The following is a 24107-nucleotide window of genomic DNA, read 5'->3' on the forward strand; positions in this document are numbered from 1 at the left end:
GTTTTTATCGCTATTAATATACGTCACCACTGCCAATGCCTGACACCCGCCAGTGCGCGATTTCTTTTAACGATGTAGTAACCTTCAACCCAACGTCTTTTTCTCGGAGTTCAAAATGTTTTTGTTGCATGCAGAAATGTAATTTCGTTTGCTCTGCAGGAGTTCATCGATTTCATAAATGCAACACATTATAGTTTGTTTATACATAGCATAAAGGCAAAAAAAAAACGTATGCAGTGTTATTTCATTTTAAATGTCAAACGGGTTTTGTGGCTCCCAGTGTTTTCTTTTCTGTGGGAAGTGGGTCCATATGGCTCTTTCAGTGGTAAAGGTTGCTGACCCCTGGGCTAGGGTCAAATCAGGGATTGCTGTGTGGCACAGCTTGAAGGTCTATTCTGTAGTCTATCTCAATAAATAAATGTTTTGTTGAATATTTCCTCAAAAGAGTATGCAGTGTTATGCAATATGAAATAGAAAATGATGATTGTGAAGCAGGACTGAGAAAATGAAGTAGTGTATCAGGAATGGGAGGCTCAGCTATTTCAGGCAATGTGTTTGTATTTTTGGGGGTAATTGTTCATTTCTGGCTTGTGGACAATTGCCAGGAATGGAAACCATTCATAAGCCAGGAGCCTGCTGTATTCTAACTCTAATTAGATTAGATGTTATAAATTCGTAATAAGTTTTGGAAAGAGCAGTGTTAGGATGTTTCCTGAGAACTTAATTGGATCTACCTAATTTTAAAAAATTAAATGCTTGCATGCTGTGCACCCACTCTTTAATATTAACTTCTAGAGTATATGCTATCACACTGTAAATTACCAGTCTTCTTTCTAAGGTTGAGTAATTATTAATTTATCATTGTATGCCTGTAGCAAAGCTAAAATTCTGCTTGCATAGAACCTTCAGAATAGTATCTAAAACTTTGCACGTTATCAACCACGTTCTATGTGGGCAAAAAACTGGTAGTCATATAAAGTTATATGGATTGAAGAATTTTCAAGTAGAAGACCAGGATGCTGCTAATTGAACTGTTGCATTTAGAATATTGAAGTGTACGTCTCTAGATTACTTGAGTTTTTTTTGTCTAGTGTCTCTTCTGGACCATAGTTCTTTTCCACCCATTGAAGACTCCATCAGTGCCATGCTAGAGCAACTATTTCATCCTCAAGCTGCTGGAGTGGATATTGGGTCAAGCATGTTAACTGAGTTATACTAGTGTATAATGGAAGATACTGCATAAAATCAGCTTGTATTCAGTATTTGTGTTATGTAAATTATCTTATGTAAATGATCCTGATTAATGATCTTACTTTTCCCTTTTAAGAGAATGGGATGGTAACCTAAAAATGCTCCCAAACATCAAAGTGAAGAAAGTCTCAGTGAAAGATTCGATTTCTACCCAGAAAGGAAACACAGATGAAGTAGACTTACAAAAACTACAGAATCAAGATGATGTCTCAGAACATTAAAGAATGAGAAAATGTCCTTTTAAGAAAAGGTGCTCTGCCAACTGTTGAATAATGTGATTGTCACATTCACTGTAGATGTACACATGGTGAAAATGTTAATACCTCAGACATCATTCTTGAGCAAGTGTACATTTCCTTAATAGTTTTAACATACCAATTTATAGGTGAAATGCTATTCCTGGAGAATAGTGAACAGGATGTGCAAGAGCTTTGAATGCCACAGTTTTTCTGTTAACCTTCTCCAATCTCTCATTAAAATATTTTGTCATGTTTTTCCTAAAATGGAATGTATTCTGAAGCAGTCAGATTAAACTTTTAAAAATTGGTGGTGAAGCTGTTCTGACTCATTGCTACCACAGCTTGCTTATGTTTTTTTTTGTGATTTATTGTTAGATGAGATTTTATACTTACTCCATTAACATCAGAATGGATCCTGAGAAATATGTAAATTTACACTGCCTTTTTTCCCAGTTGCTATTATTGTGAAAATACCTTGTCACTCTCAGTTAGCCTGACTTCAGTGGCTGGAAAGAGTTGGGGTCCCTTATTAAGGATATGGTTTTGGGGTATTTGGGGTATTTTTATAATAAACCAAGCCACCAGCACTCAAATATTATGGAAAAATAGTGTGGTTCAGGTGAGGATGACCAGTCTTCCCAATTTAAAACTGTTGGCCACCTGCAAAATATCTTGCCAACATAATCCCATTATTCATTAAGCCAAAGAGTGAATATGAATGGATGGTGTTCAGAAGAGTAATGCATTAATAAAAGTAGTGGGAAGGTAGAAGATTGGCAAGCTTTTAAAAACCGATAGAAGACAACTGAAATAAATTAGGTAGTATTGAGGAAGCAGTAAGGATGTAGACAGATTTGGGAATTGGCAAATAAATGCCAGGTGGAACATCGTGCACTTTAGCAGAAGAAATAAAGGCATGTTCTATTTTATTTTCTAAGTGGGAAGAGAATCAATAATCGGAGGTGTCCTCATGTAGGATCTCCATACCACCGACAGTGCAGTTTGAGTCGGTGGTATGGAGGGTAAATGCATCGTAAGCATTGATTTTGAGAGGACTCTTAATACAAGAGCAAGGCTGCAATGCTGAGGCTTTATAAGGCAATATTGTGAGCAGTTTTGGGTCTCATATCTAAGAAAAGATATGCTGGTATTGGAGACCAGAGGAAGTTCACAAGAGAAATCCCAGGAATGTAAGGGTTAATCTATGTGGAGTGTTTGATGGCTCTGGGTCTGTACTCGCTGGAGTTTTTTAAGAATGGTGGTGGGGGGTGCTCATTGAAACATACTGAATGTTGAAAGACCTACATAGAGTGGATCTGGAGAGGATGTGTCCACTTAAGACAGCTGGACAGGATAGTTCATTAAGATAGATGTTGATAGGTCCTTGGTGTCAAATGTTATGGGCAGAAAGCAGGAGAATGGGGTTGAAGGGATAATCAGCCATGATAGAATGGCAGAGGATGCTCATGGGCTGAATAGCCTAATTCTAATTCCTTGTGTTTATGGTCTCATGCATTAGCGGATTGGAGCATTTTTTCTGCACTGTCAAGTTTGAAGCATGTGCTCAGTGTCTTGTGACCAAGCTATTTTGAAGAAATGTTTGTGACTGATTCGGAATAATATATATCTGAGTAACCTGAAGATATATTTTTTGTGTATTTAAAAGAAACTGAATTACTTCTTTAGTATGGCCTAATTCCACACTAATAATTAAGAATCCTGTAAAAGTGTGGCAACAAAAAACAAACAGCTGTTTTTCCCAACCATTTTCTACTAAGTTACCAGAGAGGCATAATAGTGAACTTTGACTGCAAAAGGGAATGGGCATTCCAGCGTGGAAACTTGAGCAAGGCAGATTCTAGGAGCCTTGTTCATGTGAGCACTGATTAATGGCCTCTGCTAAGCATCACAGGAAACAAAATTTTCAGTGTTAATGTTTCCTAAATTTATCTCAGTGAGAGAATCAAATATACTCAGCTCAAATAGATTGCTTTCACACTCTCTGAAATGCACAGACATTGTTTAATAGAGCATCTAAAATGTAATTTTTAACTTTTCATGGAGTGAGAGTGAATTCAGTCCATCTCATTCCATCTATGGGGTGGGGGGACAACAAATTAGTCCTATTTCCTTTCAGCAGCAATGTTTTCTTTTTCATATGCCTGGTTGAAATTGTTATTGAATCAATATCTGTAAACCAAATGGTAATAAATTGCTTCCTTTATAGATATTTTAAAAATGACTTAAACCTCTTGTACTCCAGATGGTGACTTCTCTGCTAATGGAAACTTGTTTACAGAATGCATATTTATGTGATCAAAACATGGTATGATTTTGATAAAGTTGTATTAAATCTCCCCTTACTTCTCTATTCAAAGGAGAACAGCATCTGCTTCTAACATTTTAGCACCAGTTTTAAAAAGCGAGTTGGGTCAATCAGGACTGGCTGCAGAGATTAAGATTGTGGGAGGAGTTATTTGTGGATTTTCGTGCCTGATTTTAAAAGTTGACACAGAATGACACAAATGTTGGTGGTGGTGTGGATGGTGTAGAGGTTTGTTTTAATTTACATTGGGACAATGATAGGATGCAGAGCTGGGTTGAGAAGTGGCAGGTGGATTTCAATCTGGAAGCCTGTGAAGTGATACACTTTGAAAGGTCGAACTTGAAGGCAGAGTACAGGGTTAATGGTAGATTCTTGGCAGTGTGGAGGAATAGAAGGATCTTGAGGTCTACATCCATTAGATCCCTCAAAAGTTGCTGTGCAAGTTGATAGGATGGTTAAGAAGGTTTATGGAGTGTTGGTCTTCATTTGTTGTGTGACTGAGTTCAAGAGCTGTGAGGGAATGTTAAGTTCTATAAAACATTATAGAACTCCTATATCCACTAGATATAGGAGTTCATTGAGTCTGCTCTGCCATTCCATCATGGCTTAATATTATACCTCTCAACCCCACTCTGCTCTTAATAATCAAGAACATCAATCTCTGCTTTGAATATACTTAAATGACTGGGCCTCGACAGATGGCTGTGGCAATAAATTCCACAGATCCACCATAGCTGACTTAATCCGCAAGTTATCCTTTAGGGAATCCTGCACAAGGACTCCCAAGTTAGACTACACTTAAGAGTATTGTGTTCAGTTCTGGTTGCCTCATTATAGGAATGAATGGGAAGCTTTAGAGGTGGGTGCCTAGGAGATTTATCAGGATGCTGCCTGGATGAGAGCATGTCTTCTGAGGATAAATTAAGTGAGCTAGAGGTATTCTCTTCTCAGAATAAAGGAGAAAGAAAGGTGATTTGTTAGAGATTTACAGAATGATAAGATTGAGTGGACAGCCAGCATTGTTCCCTCTAAGCTCTGGATATGTGGATATGTGGCTGTGCAGTAACTGAAATGTTTCCTGAAATTGTGCATTAATGAATATATTCCATAAATTTTATAAATAATAAATGTACCACAATCATTGAAACATTTTACAGCTTCAAAGTATTTATATTGTCAGTGTTTCAAGTTACAAGACTGTTAGAATTTTTAACAACGCAGAATGGAAGTCAGTAGCTTATTAATAAGCAGCCACCCCGCTCAATATTGACACTGTGTTTTTGAAATGTTTTACTTTTGCCATTGTGCCTGTCAGTTATTTTGACTGCCTGACAATATTAACTTGTGCTGTGGTTTGTGTTAGTTTGATGTGAAAATTTTCATATTCTAGTATGCATATTATAAAAAAAGCAATTAACTGCCGTGCAGTTTTCGGGCCGTGTAAAAATAGTTGGCCTGCACAGCTGTATATAAAAAAAAATTAGATGGGACGTTGACAGCCAGAGACTTTTGCTCAGGATGGCAATGGCTAATACAAGGAGTCATAATTTTAAAGTGACTAAATTAGTGTAGGGGGGATGTCAGAGGTAGGTTTTTTTCACACAGTTGTAGGTAGCTGCCAGGGGCAGTGGTAGAGGTGTTTAAGAGACTTGGATGGAAGAACAAATGAAGGACTGTGGGGGAGGGAAAGGTTAGATTGATATTAGAGTAAGTTAATTGTTCTGCACAATATCATGGTCCAAAGGATCAGTATAGTGTTGTACTATTCTGTGTTCCCTATACATGTGAAGCCCTTCCTCTCTGGTACTGTCTTAGTAAACTTTCTTAAGGTTTATTATTCTTTCTGAAGTGGTATCTGGAACTGAAAACACTAATGTTGCACTCAACTAAATAAAGGATAAATGACAAATTAGAAATAAACACTCCCGTGAACAGCCAGGAAGTTAACACCTTCAGTAGCATTATGAAAGTTCATTGGGTTATTGATGAACTAGAGCAGTTCTGGCTGGGATTCAAAGCACCTGAGTTTAATTCCATGATGCTCCTGGAAAGGAATATTGTCACCCCAAAGAAAAGTCTAATTGAAACCCTAGTCATAAATGTGCCCTACAAATTAAATCTCAATAGTTGGTGCAATGTTCATCTAACAACCAGCATCATTAAAACCAGATTCCCTGTCCAGTAAGATGCAATTTGAGATCTGTGCACAAATAGGCTTGATACAGCGTAAAAATATGATGTTTATTCCTTGGCTGCAAATTTTAAGGCTGTCCTGAGAATATAAAAGGCTATGCCAATGAAAATTCTTTCTTAGCATCAGCAAGTCTGATTCACATTACAGAGCAGAGTTTTAAGAAAATCTGGTGAGAGCATTTTTAACTAATAGCAATGAAGGATGGTGTAAAATTTCAAAAAAACCTGTAGGATGAATCTACATTTCTTAAATATATACATAAGTAAAATAATATAGAGACTGGTTAAAATTACTGAATGGTAATTATAGGCAATATTCCAAATAATCAAATTTTGATTATATTTCCTGATGATTAACAGTCCTGATGAAGGATCTCAGCCCGAAATATCCACTGTTTATTTCCCACCGTGCATGCTGTCCGACTTCCTGAAAATCCCCCCAATATTTTGCGTGTGTGTTTCTCAAGATTTCCAGCATCTGCAAAATCTCTTGAGGCTTTGATTATTCATTGACTTGACAATTCACAGGTTTTGATTATTGTCATGATCAAATTAAGTCAATTTGATCATGCAGATCTTGTGCAATGTTGGCAATCTAAGGTGATACAAATAGACTCACTTGGGCTAAAATTATGTATGTTAAAATTACAATAGTAAAGTATTTCTCTTAAGCTTCCACACTTTTTATCTCATCCCATGCAAACAACTAACAAACCCTCTCTCATCGGAACACTGAAAAACAATTTTAATACATTTCCACAAAAATGAACCAATATACAGTATAGCAAATGAGTATCTTTATCCATTCTGATAGGATATACTTTAGAGTTGTATTATTTGCAATAAAATTGGTGTGAAACTGTGTCGATGTTTTTATCCATAGCAATGGAAAGTATACAGGTTATGTGGAATTCTTATTCTGCTGAAAAACATTGCATTTTGTTTTAAATATTCAATTTTGACATTATAATTATATATTTAAAAATGCAACCCAGAAAATAAATTATTTTTCCTTAGAGTAGTTGCTGTTTATAGTATGGTTGCAAGACTTAACCCCTCCTGTCTCTGTTAACACTTCGCTGAAATAATCTGAATTAATTTTTAATACCCCTGTGGCTGTCCCCCATAACTATACGTACTCTTGTTTGAGTACTGTTGGGTGGGGGGTGGAATTGACTTACCTGGAGGAAGCCTCTGGCACCGAGTCTGGCCCTGTGACTCAGAAGGGTAGGGAAAGGAAGAGGATGGCAGCATCATAGGGAACTCTATAGTTAGGGGTCAGACAGGTAATTCTGTGGATGCAGGAAAGAAACACGAATGGTTGTTTGCCTCCCAGGTGCCAGGGTCCGGGATGTTTTTTATCGTGTCGACGATATCCTGAAGTGGGAAGGTGTACAGCCGAAGGTTGTGGTACATATTGGTACCAATGACATAGATACGAAAAGGGAGGAGGTCCTGAAAACAGACTACAGGGAGTTAGGAAAGACGCTGAGAAGCAGGACCTCAAAGGTAGTAATCTCGGGATTACTGCCTGTGCCACATGACAGTAGTACAGGAAAAGAGTGAGGTAGAGGATAAATGCATGGCTGAAGGATTGGAGCAGGGGGCAAGGATTCAGATTTCTGGATGATTGGGACCTCTTGGGGTAGGTGTGACCTTTACAAAAAGGATGGGTTGCACTTGAATCCCAGGGGAACCAATATCTTGGCAAGGAGGCTTACCAAGGCTAATGGGGAGAGTTTAAACTAGAATTGCTGGGGGGTGGGAACTGAACTGAAGAGATGGAGGAAAGGGTGGTTGGCTGACAAATGGAGAAAGCTTGTTGGCACTGTGAGAGAGGGATAGGCAGGTGATAGTGAAGGGATGTGCTTGGAATGATGGTTTGAGATGTGTCTATTTTAATGCAAGAGGCATCATGAACAAACCGTGTGGTTAAGAAGGTGTATTGGCATTGGTCAGCCATGGGATTGAGTTAAAGAGCCGAGAGGTAATGTTACAGCTATAAAGGACCCTGGTCAGATCCCACTTGGAGTACTGTGCTCAGTTTTGGTCACCTCACTACAAGAAGTTATGTGGGAACTATAAAAAGGGCACAGAGGAGATTTACAAGGATTTGCCTGGATTGGGGAGCATGACTTATGAGAATAGGTTGTGTGGAGTTGAGCTTTTCTTCTTGGATGACAGAGGGTGAGAGGTGATCTGATAAAGGTTTATAAGATGATGAGAGGCATTGATCATCTGGATAGTCAGAGACTTTTTCCCAGGGCTGAAATGGCTAACACAAGAGGGCACAGTTTTAAGGTACTTGGAAGTGGGTACAGAGGAGATGTAAGGGAGTGGTGAGTACGTGGAATGGGCTGTCGGAGACGGTGGTGGAGGCAGAAATGACAGGGTCTCTTAAGAGACTGCTGGATAGGTACATGGAGCTTAGAAAGATAGAGGGCTATAGGTAATCTGAGATAATTTCTAAAATAAGTACAAGTTCGGCACAGCATTGTGGGCTGAAGGGCCTGTATTGCTGTATGTTTCTAATTTTCTTTTGTTCTCTTACTAATGGCTATGAACTGCCCGGTTCAAATACTGAATTGTCTATTAAAAAGTGATCTTATAGATATCAGGCAGCAAAACCTTCTGAACTACATGCATGCAAAGATATTTGCCACATCTTTACAGTAATGGTTTAAAATTTATCCTTCCCCTGACCACATATCTTATTCAGTATCAAATCTCTTTGGATACCATATAAAGCCTTTTTTAATTATTCCAATCAGTTCAATTTTTGTATTGCACATCTACTAATATAGTTATCCATAAAGTGAAGCTTCATTCCGTTGAGCCCTTGCCATTTCTGGTGCAATCCAGATCTCCACTCAATCCCCCTAGTCCTGCTTTTACAAGTTTTTTTTTGTCCAATGTATCTAAATTTGCCATAATATTTCTCACCTGCCTAATTTGCCATTAAGCTCATTGCTCCAAGGAGAACAGCCTATCCTCGTAGCCATGATTCCTCATTACTGTAAATACACTGGTAGCTCCTTGCACCCCCAAAACTTTCAAATGATCAAACTTTTCTAGATTTTCAGTTTAACTTAGTTGCCCTTGTGCTTACTACCTCTGTTAGTGAAACTCAAAATACTGTTCCAAGATTCAAAAACTTTATTGTCATTCTAACCGTACATCAGCTCTGCAGGGCAGAATGGGACAGCGTTCCCCAGGAGCAGTGCAATCATAACAAATGCAACACTAAATAATAAACATAACAATAAATAGTAAAACACAACAGCCACATGTCAGTTAAAAAAAACAAGTTATAAGTGTCCAGTGCAAGTTAAAAGTGTCCAAAGCAGAGTCGTGTAGAGCAGCTATTTAGCAGTCTGACTGCCTGTGGGAGGAAGCTGTTTAGTAGCCTTGTGGTTTTAGTTTTGATGCTCCTGTAACGTTTACCTGTTGGCAGAAGAACAAACAGTTCATGGAGAGGGTGTGAGGGGTCTTTAATGGTGTACCGTGTCTTCTGGAGGCATTGACTCTGAAAGAGGTCTTGGACAGAAGGTTGGGAGACCCCAATAACCTTCTCTGCTCCCCTAACCACCCACTGTAAGGCTTTTTTGTTGGCAGCACTGCAGCTGGAGTACCAGGTTGTGATGCGAAAGGTCAGCACACTCTCAACCATGCCTCAGTAGAATGTAGTTAAGATATTAGTGGGGAGTGATGCTTGTTCAAGCTTCCTCAGAAAGTGCAATCTCTGCTGGGCTCATTTCACAATCCCAGTGGTGTTCCTGGACCAGGTGAGATTGTCCAAGATCTGCACCCCAAGGAACTTGATGTTTTTCCATTCTCTCCACCGTGGAGCAGCTGATGCTGAGGGGTGTGTGCTCAGGCTGAGACCGTCTGAAATCGACGATCATCTCCTTGGTTTTCGTGACATTAAGCATCAAGTTGTTGTCACTGCACCAGCTCTCTGGGTGTTTGACCTCTTCCCTGTACATTGTTTCATCATTTTTGCTGATGAGCCCCACCACTGTGGTATCATCAGCAAATTTAATGATCAGGTTCCCCTTGAATCTGGCTGCACAGTCATGTGTTAGCAGTGTAAACAGCAATGGGCTAAGCACACAGCCTTGTGGGGATCCAGTGTTCAGTGTGATGGAGTCAGAGATGTTCCTGCCAACACAGACTGACTGTGGTCTCTCTGTCAAGAAATCCAGAATCCAGCGACACATGGCAGGGTTAAGGCCAAGCAGCGACTGTTTCTCCACTAGTCTCTGCGGGATGATGGTATTGAATACTGAACTGAAATCAACGTACAGGATTCTGGCATAAGTGTCTTTGTTGTCCAAGTGAGAGAGAACTGTGTGCAGTGTGGTGGATATTGCGTCCTCCGTAGAGCAATTTGGACGATAAGCAAACTGTAGAGGATCCAGCGATGAGGGGAGGCTGGCTGTGATATGAGGCTTGACAAGCCGTTCAAAACATTTCATCACTATGGGGGTCAGGGCAACGGGACGGTGATCGTTCAGACAGGCTACAACTGGTTTCTTTGCTACAGGGATGATTGTGGAGGTTTTGAAGCATCTGGGGACAATGGCTTGACTAAGGGAGATGTTGTTCGCTTTGCTACATCAGGATATCACTCCATTTTCAAATATCTCTGTGTATAAACCATGAAATCTCTGCTTTTGTGGGTCTAGTACAACAAAATGTATATATAGTCCCTTTCTAAACTTTTTGCATCATCTTCTCCATACTAAGTTCTGTTCGCCAAGTGCCTATTTTAGCATGTACTGTATGTACTGGAGCAGATGATTGAGGTAATCCTTATCATTTGCTACGCCCACAAATGTTAGTGTTATAAGCAAAAAATTTTTTTTTAATTTACCCTCAGATCAAATATTTAAATCATCTGCCTTCACAAAAAGAAAGTGGTGCCAACAATGGCTACTGAAGAAGACCGCTAATAATGTTCAGTTGAAGAAAAATACATTTAGCAGTGTAACTTCCTGTCCCAAAACCACTTTTTCTTCAAGCTCACACTGACTCTCCTCTGTTTGTATTAATTAGCCTTCAACAGTGTTACTTTACAACAAACCCATTTAAGTTAGTTTCTTTTAATTGACCCTCTCTGTTCCTTCATTATAAACATCAGAATCAGCTTTATTATCATGTGTACTCCTGACTTCCCCTTCCTGAAGTCCACAATAATTTCCTTGATCTTAATGATGTGGAGTGCAAGGTTGTTGGTGCGAATCAACTCAATCAGCCAATCTCTCCCACTCCTGTTTGTCTGCTCATCACCATTTGAGATTCTGCCAACCACAGTGGTTTCATTGACAAATTTATAGACGGCATTTGAGTTATGAGTATAAGAGAAATCAGAGTGGGGAGCTAAGTATGAATCCTTGAAGTGTGCCTGTGCTGCTTGTCAGCAAGAAGGAGATATTATTTCCAATCTCGACTGACTGCCATGTCCCGATGAGGAAGTCAGGGATCCACTTGCAAAGGTAGGTACAGAGGCCCAGATTTTGAAGTTTGTTGACTAGCACTGAGGAAACAATGGTGTTGAATGCTTAGCTGAAATCAATGAACAGCAACCCAACATAAGCATTGCTGTTGGATTAGTTGATAGGACTGTGATAAGCCTTTCACACGTCAATACTGGGTGTAAATAATTAATTTATATGTTCTCAAGTATCTATTAATTTATTCTTTAACACCAGCTGTTGGTAAAATTCCAGCAACAACCAGTGTTAAACTGACTGGGACATGATTTTAAGAAATATCTTTACACACAGAATTTAATCATGTCATTTTGGCATTTTGAATCTCCTTTGATATATCCCCTGGGTTTATTTATTTCCGAGATACTGTGTAGAATAGCCCATTCCAATTCTTTGAGCCACACCAACCAATTTAATCCCAGTCTAGTCATGGGACAATTTACAATGACCAATTAACTGAACTAGCCAGTATATCTTCGGACTGTGGGATGAAACTGGAGCACACATTCACGGGGAGGACGTAAAAACTCTTTACAGATAACGTCAGAAGTGAACTCTGACAGCCTGAGCTGAAATGGCATCGGGCTAACCATTACGCTACCATGTCAAATCTTGGGAAGATGTGAAGATTGGATGATTATGATAATGATACTATTCACTCCAGTATTTCTCACAACAACGTTAGAGGTACATTGTGAACATGAGAAAAACTGCAGATGCTGGAAATCTAAAGCAACACACACAGAATGCTGGAAGAGCTCGGCAGGTCAGGCAACATCATTGGAAAAGAGAAAACAGTTGATGTTTGTGGCTGAGACTCTTCTTCTGGATGAAAAGAAAGGGGAAAACATAATAAAAATGTGGGGGGAAGGGAAAGGAGGCTAGTTAGAAGGTAATAGGTGAAGCCAGGTGGGTGGGAAAGGTAAAAGACTGGAATCCGATAGGAAACGGGAGCGAACCACAGGAGAAAGGGAAAGAGGAGGGGACCTGAGGGAAGTGAAAAGCAGGTGAGAAGAGGTTAAAGGCCAGAGTGGGGAATAGAAGAACAGGGGAGGTGAAGGGAAAAAAAATTACTGGAAGGTGAAATTGATGTTCATGCCATCAAGTTGGAGGCTACCTAGATGGAATATAAGGTGTTGCTCCTCCACCCCGAGGGTGGCCTCATCCTACAAGAGGAGGCCATGGACCAACATGTCAGAAAGAGAATGGGAATTAAAAAGGTTGGTCACTGTAAGTTCCATTTTTGGCAAATGGAGCAGAGGTGTGTGGTCTAGAACCAATAACTTTTTCATAAGACCACAATATATAGGAGCAGAATTAAGCCATTTGGCCCATTGTGTCTGCTCCACCACTTTATTATGGCTGATCCAATTTTTCCCTCAGCCCCAATCACCTGCCTTCCCCCCACTCCCCCGTATCCCATCATGTGCTGACCAATCAAGAATCTATCAACCTCTGCCTTAAGTATACATAAAGTCTTGGTCTCCACAGCTGCCTGTGGCAAAGAATTCCACAGATTCACCACTCTCTAAAGAAATTCCTCCTCATCTCCATTCTAAAAGGATGTCTCTCTATTCTGAGGCTGAATCCTCTTGTCCTAGACTCTCCCACCATAGGAAACATCCTCTCTACATCCACACTATGAAAGGTTGATAGGTTTCAATGAGGTCATCCCTCACTCTTCTGAATTCTAGTGAATACAGGCCCAGAACCGTCAAATGCTCTTCATATGACAAGCCGTTCAATCCTGGAATCATTTTCGTGAAACTCCTTTGAAGCCTCTCTATTTTCAGCACATCCTTTCTAAGACAGGGGCCCCAAACCTGCTCATGTTACTCTAAGTGAGGCTTCACCAGTGCTTTATAAAGTCTCAACATTACATCCTTGCTTTTATATTCTAGTCATCTTGAAATGAATGCTAACGTTGCATTTGCCTTCCTCACCGCAAACTCAACCTGCAAATTAACCTTTAGAGACTCTTGCACAAGGACTGCCAGGTCCCTTTGCCCCTCACTTTTTTTTGTATTTTCTCTCAATTTAGAAAATAATTAGCTCTTCCATTTCTTCGCCTAAAGTGCATGCCCATACATTTCTCAACACTATATTTCATCTGCCATTTGTTTGCCCAATCTCCTAATCTGTACCCTTCTGTAGCCTTTCTAATTCCTCAAAACTACATACCCCTCCACCTGTCTTTAATTCATCTGCAAACTTTGTAACAAAGCCATCAATTCCATCATCCAAATCATTGACGTATAGTGTAAAAAGAATCAGTCCCAACACAGTCCCCTGTGGAACATCAATACTCACCAGCAGCCAGCCAATAAAGATTCCCTTCATTCGTACTCTGCCTCCTGCCAATCAGCCACTGCTTTATTCATGCTAGAACATCTCCTGTAATACTATAGGTTTGTAGCTTGTTAAGCAGCCTCATGTGTGGCAGTTTGTCAAAAGCCAAGTACACAACATCAACTGATTCTCCTTCGTTATTTCTTCAAAAAATTCCAACAGATTTGTCAGGCAAGATTTTCCCTTGAGGAAACTATGTTTACTATAGCCTATTTTATCATGTGCCTCCAAGTACCCTGAGACCTCATTCTTAATAATCGACTCCAATATCTTCCCAACCACTGAGGTCAGAAAAATTGCCCTATAGTTTCCTTTCTTCTGCTTCTCTCCCTTAGAACCATAGAACATTACAGCACAGAAACAGGCCTTTTGGCCCTTCTTGGCTGTGCCAAACCATTTAATTCAATTCTTGTAGTGACATTGGTATTTTTCCAGTCTTCCAGAACCATTTCAGAACTTAGTGATTCTTGAAAGATCATTACAAATGCCTCCACCATCTCTTCAGCCACGTCTTTCAGAACTCTGATGTGTACACCATCTGGTCCAAGTGTCTTACCTAACTTTAGACCTTTCAGTTTCACAAGAATCTTCTGTCTAGTTATGGTAACTTCACACACTTCATGACCCCTGACACCTGGAACTTCCATTAAACTGCTAGTGCCTTCCACAGTGAAAACTGACAGAAAATATTTATTCAGTTCATCGGCTACTTTGTTGTCCCCAGTACTACCTCTCCAGTATCATTTTCTAGCAATTCAACATCCACTCTCCCCTTTCTTTTCTACTGTAAACATAACTACTTTAAATTGCATACTGCCTATTGATTTTCATCACATTCATTCTGTACTAACTAACTTAGCTTCTATTACTACTTTCCCTTACCTACTTTGACTTAAACAAATGTCACCACCTTTCTTACCACTTGCTGATTACTTAAATGTCAATGGAAATTAATGGTGTTCACTTTCAACTGCAGTATTCTCACATTTCCTCTTTGCAATCCTTATTTTCCTCAACTCCTCAAATATTTTTTTTATCTGGTCTCATTCTCAGTTCAACTGACCTACAGCTTGCACTCTTTATTTCTTTCATTTTATGTTTGAACTCCATTTCCATCCAAGAAGACCTAGCTTTGGTTCTCCCACTTCTGAGAATGTATACAGACTTGAATTATCTCTTAAATGATTGCTCTATTGTAATTTCTCTCTTCAATTACTGATTCTAGTTATGCTGCCTGGATGCATGGATGTTTTCCTAGTTTAGAACTTGTATCATACGAGGGGTGATTGATAAGTTTGTGGCCTAGGGTAGAAGGAGGCTATTTTAGAAAACCTAGCACATTTATTTTTCAACATAGTCCCCGCCTACATTTACACACTTAGTCCAGCGGTTGTGGAGCATACGGACCTCCAGAAAGTGTCCACAGCAGGGGTGATTGATAAGTTCATGGCCTAAGGTAGAAGGAGATGAGTTATTAACTTCAAACTTTCTGCATCATCACTCAAACAGTTGACCTGCATGTGCATGTAATGAGAGCTGGATAACTCATCTCCTTCTACTTCACAAGGAGAATATACTACCTCCTTACAGGTAGTGGGACGAATTGAACCTGGGTTACCGGTACAGCAAAGCATTGTGCTAACCACTATGCTACAGTGCTGCCCTGCCTTTATTCGAGTAATTTGAAAGACCCTTATATCACCAGTCTATAGTTCTTGAAAATCTCTGTAATTACCTGCAGATGCATTCTTCCTTCTTTTAGTTACTATTTGCAGACCAATAGAGTGCCCTAGTAGTATTGTCATAGTCACTTTGTTTTTCAACTTGAAGCAAAATAACTTCAATTGAGATTTTTTTTAAAGTGTTCCCTAGTACTTTAACTTAAAATATCTTTAAAAAAATAATGCTTGAATTTTTAAGACTTTGGAGAACGGAGCTTAAAAAGTCAGCATAATGGGATGGTGGACCAATAGCCTAAACCTTCTCCTCTATCTTATGACCTTAAAAAGATTGGTTGACAGCTTGAACAACTGACTACAGCAGTGGAAATGAGTTTATGGCTACTCCAATCAGGCTGGAGACGGATTTGGGATTATTTTGATGCAGGAAGATCCATCCCATCGGAAAAGCGTTGAGTACTTTCAGCAAGTTAGTTTTTGTACTGTTCGTCTTTATTTACTTTTTTTATTAATTCGTAGGCTGTGGGTATTGTATTCAACTGCAGAAAGAATTATGTGTATTTGAACTCCAAGGTCTTTGTTCATCCACATGCTTTATGCGGGTTGTGCCGTTCTCAGTTTAAGTGCTCATGTAATGGCAGTTTTCTCCTCTGCACCCAAGTTGGTTGACTTCTAAAGTTTTGAACTTCTGCTTTCTGTTTGCCAGACCATCTGTTTTTCTAAGGTCTGCAGGCTGAGACAATTAATCACAAAGCATCAAATAATGCTATCTGCCCTAAGCAAAATCCCAAAGTATACTATTTCCAAGCCTTGTCAGAAATACTCAGCAGGTCAGGCTGCATCCATGGAAAGAGACCCTTCGTCAGAACTTCCCAAGTTGTTTTGCCCTGAAGGTTTTCAAACTGTCCCCTACGCAGTAAATATGTGTTTGTGTATCAACTTGTAGATGATACACACTTTTTGGATCTATTAATTTGTTGAAAATGTACTAGAGTGGACACATTTTTATTGAAAATGATCATGAGAAATGACTCCAAGGTTCCAGGTTTACATTTTCAAGACACTGGGTAATGAGTCATTGACTGAGTGATGTTCAGTAACCGTCACCCTCAGGCAGAAGTGAAAGGTGTGAGAATTTTTGTAGCAAAAGGGTCTGGGCAATTTGATATGTGATTTCTAAGGCTGGAAAAGAATATTTCTTAACAGAGAGCAAACAGCAACTGATTCACTAGGAGACATAACTTACTGCAAACCAACTCAGTCTTTTGTATGTTGCCTCCCCTCAAGTCTTAAATTTTGAAAGATGAGGACACAAGAACACGGGGTCTTGATAATAATATTCCAGGGGTGGTCCTGCTCTCCTGTGCTGGTATACTTCAACCAGGAATGTGGCAGATCCTTCATTTACCGTGCATGCATAAGCAATGTCTGCATTATAACTTCAGTTATGGTGTAGGAACAACTCCACAGTGCTTCGAGGTCTCCATCTCAAGAGAAGCAATAAATCATACTAGCTATTTGCTCGTCTTTAAGAGCCTAATTCCCTTCCAGATATTACATTACAACTAATTTTTTAGTGAAGTAAATTTATGTCCTACTTGCTTTGAAGTGATAATTATGCCACTTAATCTTTTGTATCGATAATCCCCTTGCTTCACCTTCTCCCTAAAATTCTAACATAAGCATTTCCATACTTTTTTTTTCCATTCCCTATTTATGGAAGATCAACATCTGTTTCAAATACACAAAAATCACTTCAGGATTCATCAGTGAGCCACAGTAAAATCTCCAGTCTGATAGATCTAAATTCTTCAAACGGTCTTTTCTTTTCGCAAAATCTAATTAATCATTCCTGCATTTTTGTTTGTTATTTATAGAATTCCACTGATTGCTTCTTTTCTCCCTTGGCCCTCTTTCTCAGATTCTAACACTCTCGAACCCAGCCCTACCCACTGGCTGAACACTAATAACCAGGCTGACTATCATCCCATGCTAGTAAACTTTTATCTTTGATTTAAGGTTGTGATTATGGACTAATGCAGGATTATAGTTACATTACTGCAGTAGTAAATCAAATACCAGGGCTTATGATTTTGAGACTTAATTTCAAGTAACAGTTGGGAAGTTTAAGTGGGATTGATTAAGTGAACAAAGCTGGTTACTAAGAACGATCCAAACTAAGTGGTCCACAGTGGAATTAAATCCTCTAACCAGTTTGGTCCACGTGTGGCCACTGTATTTGGTTGGTAGTTTTCTCTGAAACTGACTGGTAAGCCACTCAATGTAAGGGACAAAAAAGGGAAGAGCAAGGACAGTATTCCTTACCAGAGGGTGCAAGACAGTGAATGAACAAAAATGACAAATTATCCCTCGAAAAAATCTAGTTAAGAAGAAAACAGAAGCTTTCAAAGGGCTACTGCTAGAGCTCCAGAAAATTACAAGGATGCCAGCAAGGAGCTCAAGAATGGAATTAGGAGAGCTAGAAGGGACCGTAAGAAGGCCTTGGCGAGCAGGATTAAGGAAAACCCCAAGGCATTCTACATGTATGTGAAGAGCAAGAGGATAAGAAGTGAGAGAATAGGACCAATCAGGTGTGACAATGGAAACATGTGCATGGAAGTGGAGGAGGAAGCGGGGGTACATTATGAATACTTTGCTTCACTATTCACCATTGAAAAGGACCTTGGCAATTGTGGGGATGACTGGCATGACTTACAATTGTGGGGATGGACTGAAACACATGAATGTACAGACATTAAAAAAGATGTGCTGGAGCTTTTGAAAGGTATTAAGTTAGATAGGTTGCCAGAACCAGACGAGATATACCCCAGGCTATATCTCAGATATACTGTGGAAAGCGAGGGCGGAGATTACTGAGCCTCTGGCAATGATTTTGCATCATCAATAGGGACGGGAGAAGTATCAGAGGACTGGAAGGTTGCAAACGTTGTTCCCTTGTTCAAGAAAGGGAGTAGAGATAACCCAGAAAATTTTAGACCAGTGAGTCTTACTTCAGTGGTGGGCAAGTTGTTGGATAAGATCCTGAGAGGCAGGATATACGAGCAATTGGAGATACATAATCTGATTAGGGATAGTCAGCATGTCTTTGTTATGTCTTATGAACCTGATTGAATTCTTTGAGAATGTTACCGAACACATTGATGAAGGTAAAGCAGTGGATGTAGTGTATATGGATTTCAGTAAGGCATTTGATAAGATTCCCCATGTGAGGCTCATTCAGAAAGCAAATAAGAAGACTTGGGATCCGAGGAGACCTTGCTTTGTGGATCCAGAATTGACTTGCCCACAGAAGGCAAAGAGTGCTTGTAGATGGTTTGTATTCTGCATGGAGGACGGTGATCAGTGGAGTTCTGCAGGGATCTGTTCTGGGACCCCTCCTCCTTGTGATTTTTGTAAATGATCTGGATGAGGAAGTAGAAGGACGGTTTAGTGAGTTTGCTAATGACACAAAGGTTGGGGGTGTTGTGGATAGTCTAGAAGGTTGTCAGAGGTTACAGCGGGACATTGATAGGATGCAGAGCTGGGCTGAGAAGTGGCAGATGGAGTTCAACCCAGATAAATGTGAAGTGGTTTGTTTCAGTAAGTCAAGACAGAATATAATATTAATTGTAAGACTTTTGTCAGTGTGGAGGGTCAGCGATATCTTGGGGTCCATGTCCATAGGACACTCAAAGCTGCTGCACAGATTGACATTGTTGTTAAGAAAGCGTATGGTGTGTTGGCTTTCATCAACCATGGGATTGAGTTCAAGACAGCTATATAAGAGCTTAGTTAGACCCCACTTGGAGTACTGTGTTCAGTTCTGGTCACAATATTATAGGAAGAATGTAGATGCTATAGAGAGAGTGCAGAGGAGATTTACAAGATGTTGCCTGGATTGGAGAGCATGCCTTATGAGAGTAGTTTGAGTGAATTTGGCCTTTCCTCCATGGAGTGACATAGGATGAGAGGTGACCTAATAGAGGTGTATAAGATGATGAGAGGTGACCTAATAGAGGTGTATAAGATGATGAGAGGCATTCATCATGTGGATAGCCAGAGGCTTTTTCCCAGAGCTGATGTGGCTAACATGAGGGGACATAGTTTTAAGGTGCTTGGAAGTAGGTGCAAGGGGGATGTTAGATAGTGGTGTGTAAGTGGAATGCACTGCCTGTGATGGTGTTAGAGGCAGATAAAATAGGGTCTTTTATGAGACTTTTAGAAAGGTACACGGAGTATTGAAAAACAGAGGGCTTTGCGGTAGGATAATTCTAGGCAGTTTCTAGGGTAGGTTACATGGTTGGCATGACAGTGTGGACCAAAGAGCCTGTAATGTGCTGTAGATTTTCTATGTTTCCTTTTCTGTATCTGTCACAATACTGTTCTCCTGATGTTTCAAAATCAGTTACCCTAAACATGTTTCAGAGCTCTTTCTCTGAAGTTAAATATTTTGATGATATCTGTGCACAATTTGATAGAAATGCAATAATCCCACCAAGTGGACTCAAGGTCCAGCTGGCATTAACCCCTTTATTAGATAGCCTCACCAAAGTTTGGAAGTCTGAAATTTAAACAGAAAATACTTCAAAATACTCTGCTAGTCAGGCAGCAACTTTGGAGCAAGAAAAAGAGATAAAGTTTCATGAATATTACCTTTAAAATTTAATTAACTGACAATTTATGCTTGGATTAATGATAAATCGATTAATTGACTGTGTTTTTATAATTTAAAACATCAGCCAAAAAGGTTTGTACAGTACATTACCAAAGATGGTAATGGATCATCAATTATGGTGTTAAAATTATCATGACAGCCAGAAAGGCGAACTGTGTTTATTAGAGGTATTTCAAACAAACCTTGAAAGGCTCCCTAAAATGGAAAGAGCAGGCCTTTCAGTTTATGTAATATTTCTTAATATAAATCGTGTTATTGTCATAATTTATTATCAAACACTTGTTTTGGTTAAGCAAAGGTTCTATTTCACATTATTTCCAATCCAAAACAGAAAGGAAAAATGATTCAGTGCTTTAAACTGTTGATATTCATTAACATAATTATGTTACAGTTACTTCATACTTTAATGGTAGTGACATTCAATTTGTAAACTGTTATAGTTCACATAATTGGCAGGGAGGAGTGAAAGGAATGTGGTGAAATAGCTGCATGGACGAGCTTTGGATCCACGAGTCTAGTTAAATCAATCATAAGAGTGCTCCATTCCAGTTATTGCTTTTCTAACTAAAGCTTATAAATAAATATCTGATGGTGTGTCTGCCAGAAAGTCTGTCAACATTGCAAGTCATTAAGGTGAAATATGGAAAAGTCAAGAGTCGCTGATTTTGCTCTTCTTAATTCTACTTTATATCCCAGCCAAACCCTCATTTTTAACGAACAAATCACTTACTTTAAGTATCCTTCAATAGTACTTACGTTGTTTGAATAAATGTTAAAAATAACAGGTGACTGCTAGATCTTTCTCAGATGATGCATTAATCTTATGTCCAAGAATACACTTTACCAACATCAGAAATTAATACTTTTTTGACCAATATTAGTCAACCAAAGAGTGAGCAATTTCAAGTTTCTGGATGTCAATAGCTGAGGATCTACCCTGATCCCATCATATCTATGCAACTATGAAGAAGGCAAGACAGTGGCTATATTTTAGTAGGAGTTTGAGGAGATTTGGTTTGTCACCTAAAACACTTGAAAACTTCTGCAGATATATTGTGGAGAGCATTCTGACAGGCTGCATCACCGTCTGGTGGTGGGAGGGGGGTCTACTGTACAGGATTGAAAGACGTCACAGAAAGTTGTAAAATTAGTCAGCTTCATCATGGCTACGAGCCTCCATAGTATCCAAGACGTCATTAAGGAATGGTGCCTCAAAAAAGCAGCGTTCATTATTAAGGATCTTCACCAACTAGGACATGTCCTTTTCTCACTGTTACCATCAGGAAGGAGGTACAAGAAGCCTAAAGGCTCACACTCAGCGATTCAGGAACAGCTTCTTCCCCTCTGCCATCCAATTTCTAAATGGACATTGAACCCACAAACACTACCTCACTTCTTTTATCATTTCTCTTTTGGTACTGCTATTTTTAATTTAACTATTTAATATACATATACTTATTGTAATTAATTTTGTTTCTATACTTATCATATATTGCATTGTACTGCTGTTGCTAAGTTAACAGAGCTCATGATATATGCTGGTGATATTAAATGATTCTGATTCAGAAGTAAATAAACAAATAAAATTAAATCCAGTATAAGTTTATCATTCTGTTACAACTGGTTTTGTAAAAGTTCCAGTGTCATAAATGTGCAGCAGTTCTTTGTCAAATCAAACCTGATTCTGATTCTCTTTGCATTTATTATGGTTTCCTATTTTTGCGTCGACTAAGTACATATTTTTGTTAATTTAAAAGTGTTTTGAATACCAAAAAAAAACAATGACTTGGAATTACTGCATCCCACAAATGCTACCTGTGGCACGCCCTGCTTCATTTCTATGACCTTTAAGAACAAATGGTACAAAGGCATAGCGTCATCTGCAGGACATCTAGATATGTTGGAAAGAGGACAGAGATTGTGCATCTCCTCAAATAGGAGTTTCACCAAAAAAGAGTGAACTAAACAGGATACTGGATAAAGACAAGGGAAGAGAAAAAGGAAATGGAAAATAACCTGTACTTTTTAAAATGTACAACAAAAATTAAAATCACAAGGACTTATGCTTCACAGATATATTATGGGATCTTCCTTACATTGTAGATGTGAAAAAAAAAACATTTTTTGCCAGAAACATTTTGGAAACTATTAAGACTTGTCATGTTGCTAAAATAGCTACCTGAAATGACTTTTGTGATGAGTCGAGATGACACTTTTCGTGAAAATATAAGGACTGCATGGCATCAGAAGCAAACTTTCACAGACCTGTTCCATGTAGCTTATGGTGAAACAGCGCATCCCCGATGACAACTTTCACAGTTTAGCATTTAGCAGGGAATCTGTGCTTGCCTTTCAGTTTGTGCAGGATTGATGGAGACAGGTGTGCTAGCCTTGCCATTAGGTTCACTGACAGTTCTGGCCTTAAGCACCTAGGCAATGAAGCTGTGAAGATGAATGGTGATCAGCTTAATAGGCCAGATGATGTGGGCTTGCCTTGCAACACACACAAGATGGTGGTGGAAGCAGCAGGCCAGGCAGCATCTATAGAGAGAAGCGCTGTCGACGTTTCAGGCCGAGACCCTTCATCAGTAACTTGAGTTACATTTACTGTAGATATTTATTGCTGTGCCATTTACCAATTGTATAGCTCACTTCCTCATTCCTTCAGTAATTGTTCAGATGGAGTGTGAAGTCTGAATTTGTGCATCCTCAAAGCGTGATCGGATTTGAATCAATGATTTTCTGCCCATTTTATGGGGATGTATTTTCCTCACATTGAGTATTTTTAAACAAATGAAATAAACAAGCAGTAGAAGTACTGAAATAAAGTGTACAGAAAGATCTTCAGAATTCAGACAAGAAAATAATTGAGCAATGGTTTATCTTTGAAGCTCAAAATATACTATGTCCAGTCAGTTAAATAGTGGAGTGTAGTATTATTAATTTTAGTATCGTAATGACTAATTTTGAATACAATTCTTAACATCGATTTCAGGGAACTGTGTACTTGCCTTCCTAGGAGCATTTGTTCTGCAACACTCCTCAACATTACTGTTTACTGTGAAAGTCCTACCCTGGTTTGACTTTCTAAGTACAATGTCTGGACTTTCTAAGTACAATGTCTGAATTAAACTGTATTTTCCATTCCTAGGCTCACTTACCAAGATCCTGCTCTAATTCCTAATATGAATCTTCATTGTCTATGATACTATCTATTTTAGAGTCATCTGCAAATTTACTAGCCTTAAGCACAACAGATTCTGCAGATGCTGGAAATCCAGAGTAACACACACAAAATATGGAACTCAGCAGGTCAGGCAGTATCAATACAGAAGAATGAAAAGACAATGTTTTGGGCTGAGACCTTTCATCAGAAACATACCTTATACATTTTCATCCAAATCATTGATATAAATGGCAAACAATGATGGGCCAGGCAGTGAGGCACACCATTAGTCACGGTTCTTTAGTCTTCAAAACTAATTCCTCCAGTCATCTTCAGTTCCCTACCATCAAGTCAGTTCTGTATCCAGTTAGCTAACTCTCCCTGGATCCCATGTGATTTAACTTTGTAACTTTGTACAACAGTCTATCGTGTTATCAAAGGCCTAGCTGAATTCATAGAGACAATGTCAAACTCCCTGACCTCATCAACCTTCTTGGTTGAATCTTCAAAAAACTCAAAGCCATGCTGACTAACCCAAACCAACTCAGTCTTTCTAAGTGCTTATAAATGTTATCCCTCAGAATTCCTTCCAATAATTTACCTATCACATATTTTGATCCATCGTTATGTGAGTATTCATTGCAGTCCTTCTTAAATAAAGGCAGAACATTAGTCACCAACCCGTCTTCTGCTACCTCACCTATCACTAACAATGGTGCATATATCTCAGCCTA

The 24107-nt window shown here is 39.2% G+C and overlaps 1 protein-coding gene across 1 annotated transcript in view; it reads left to right on the forward strand.

Annotated features, from left to right (window-relative positions):
* tma16 (translation machinery associated 16 homolog) overlaps window positions 1-6904 on the forward strand; it is a 39554-nt gene extending 32650 nt beyond the window's left edge. Inside the window, exon 8 of the mRNA XM_059963465.1 lies at window positions 1328-6904. Coding sequence (XP_059819448.1) covers window positions 1328-1472 — 145 coding nt within the window. The 3' untranslated portion in view covers window positions 1473-6904. The remainder of the gene's footprint in view (window positions 1-1327) is intronic.
* The last annotated feature ends 17203 nt before the right edge of the window (window positions 6905-24107 follow it).

The sequence above is a fragment of the Hypanus sabinus genome, chromosome 3 (assembly GCF_030144855.1).
Source record: "Hypanus sabinus isolate sHypSab1 chromosome 3, sHypSab1.hap1, whole genome shotgun sequence".
Classification (NCBI taxonomy): domain Eukaryota; kingdom Metazoa; phylum Chordata; class Chondrichthyes; order Myliobatiformes; family Dasyatidae; genus Hypanus; species Hypanus sabinus.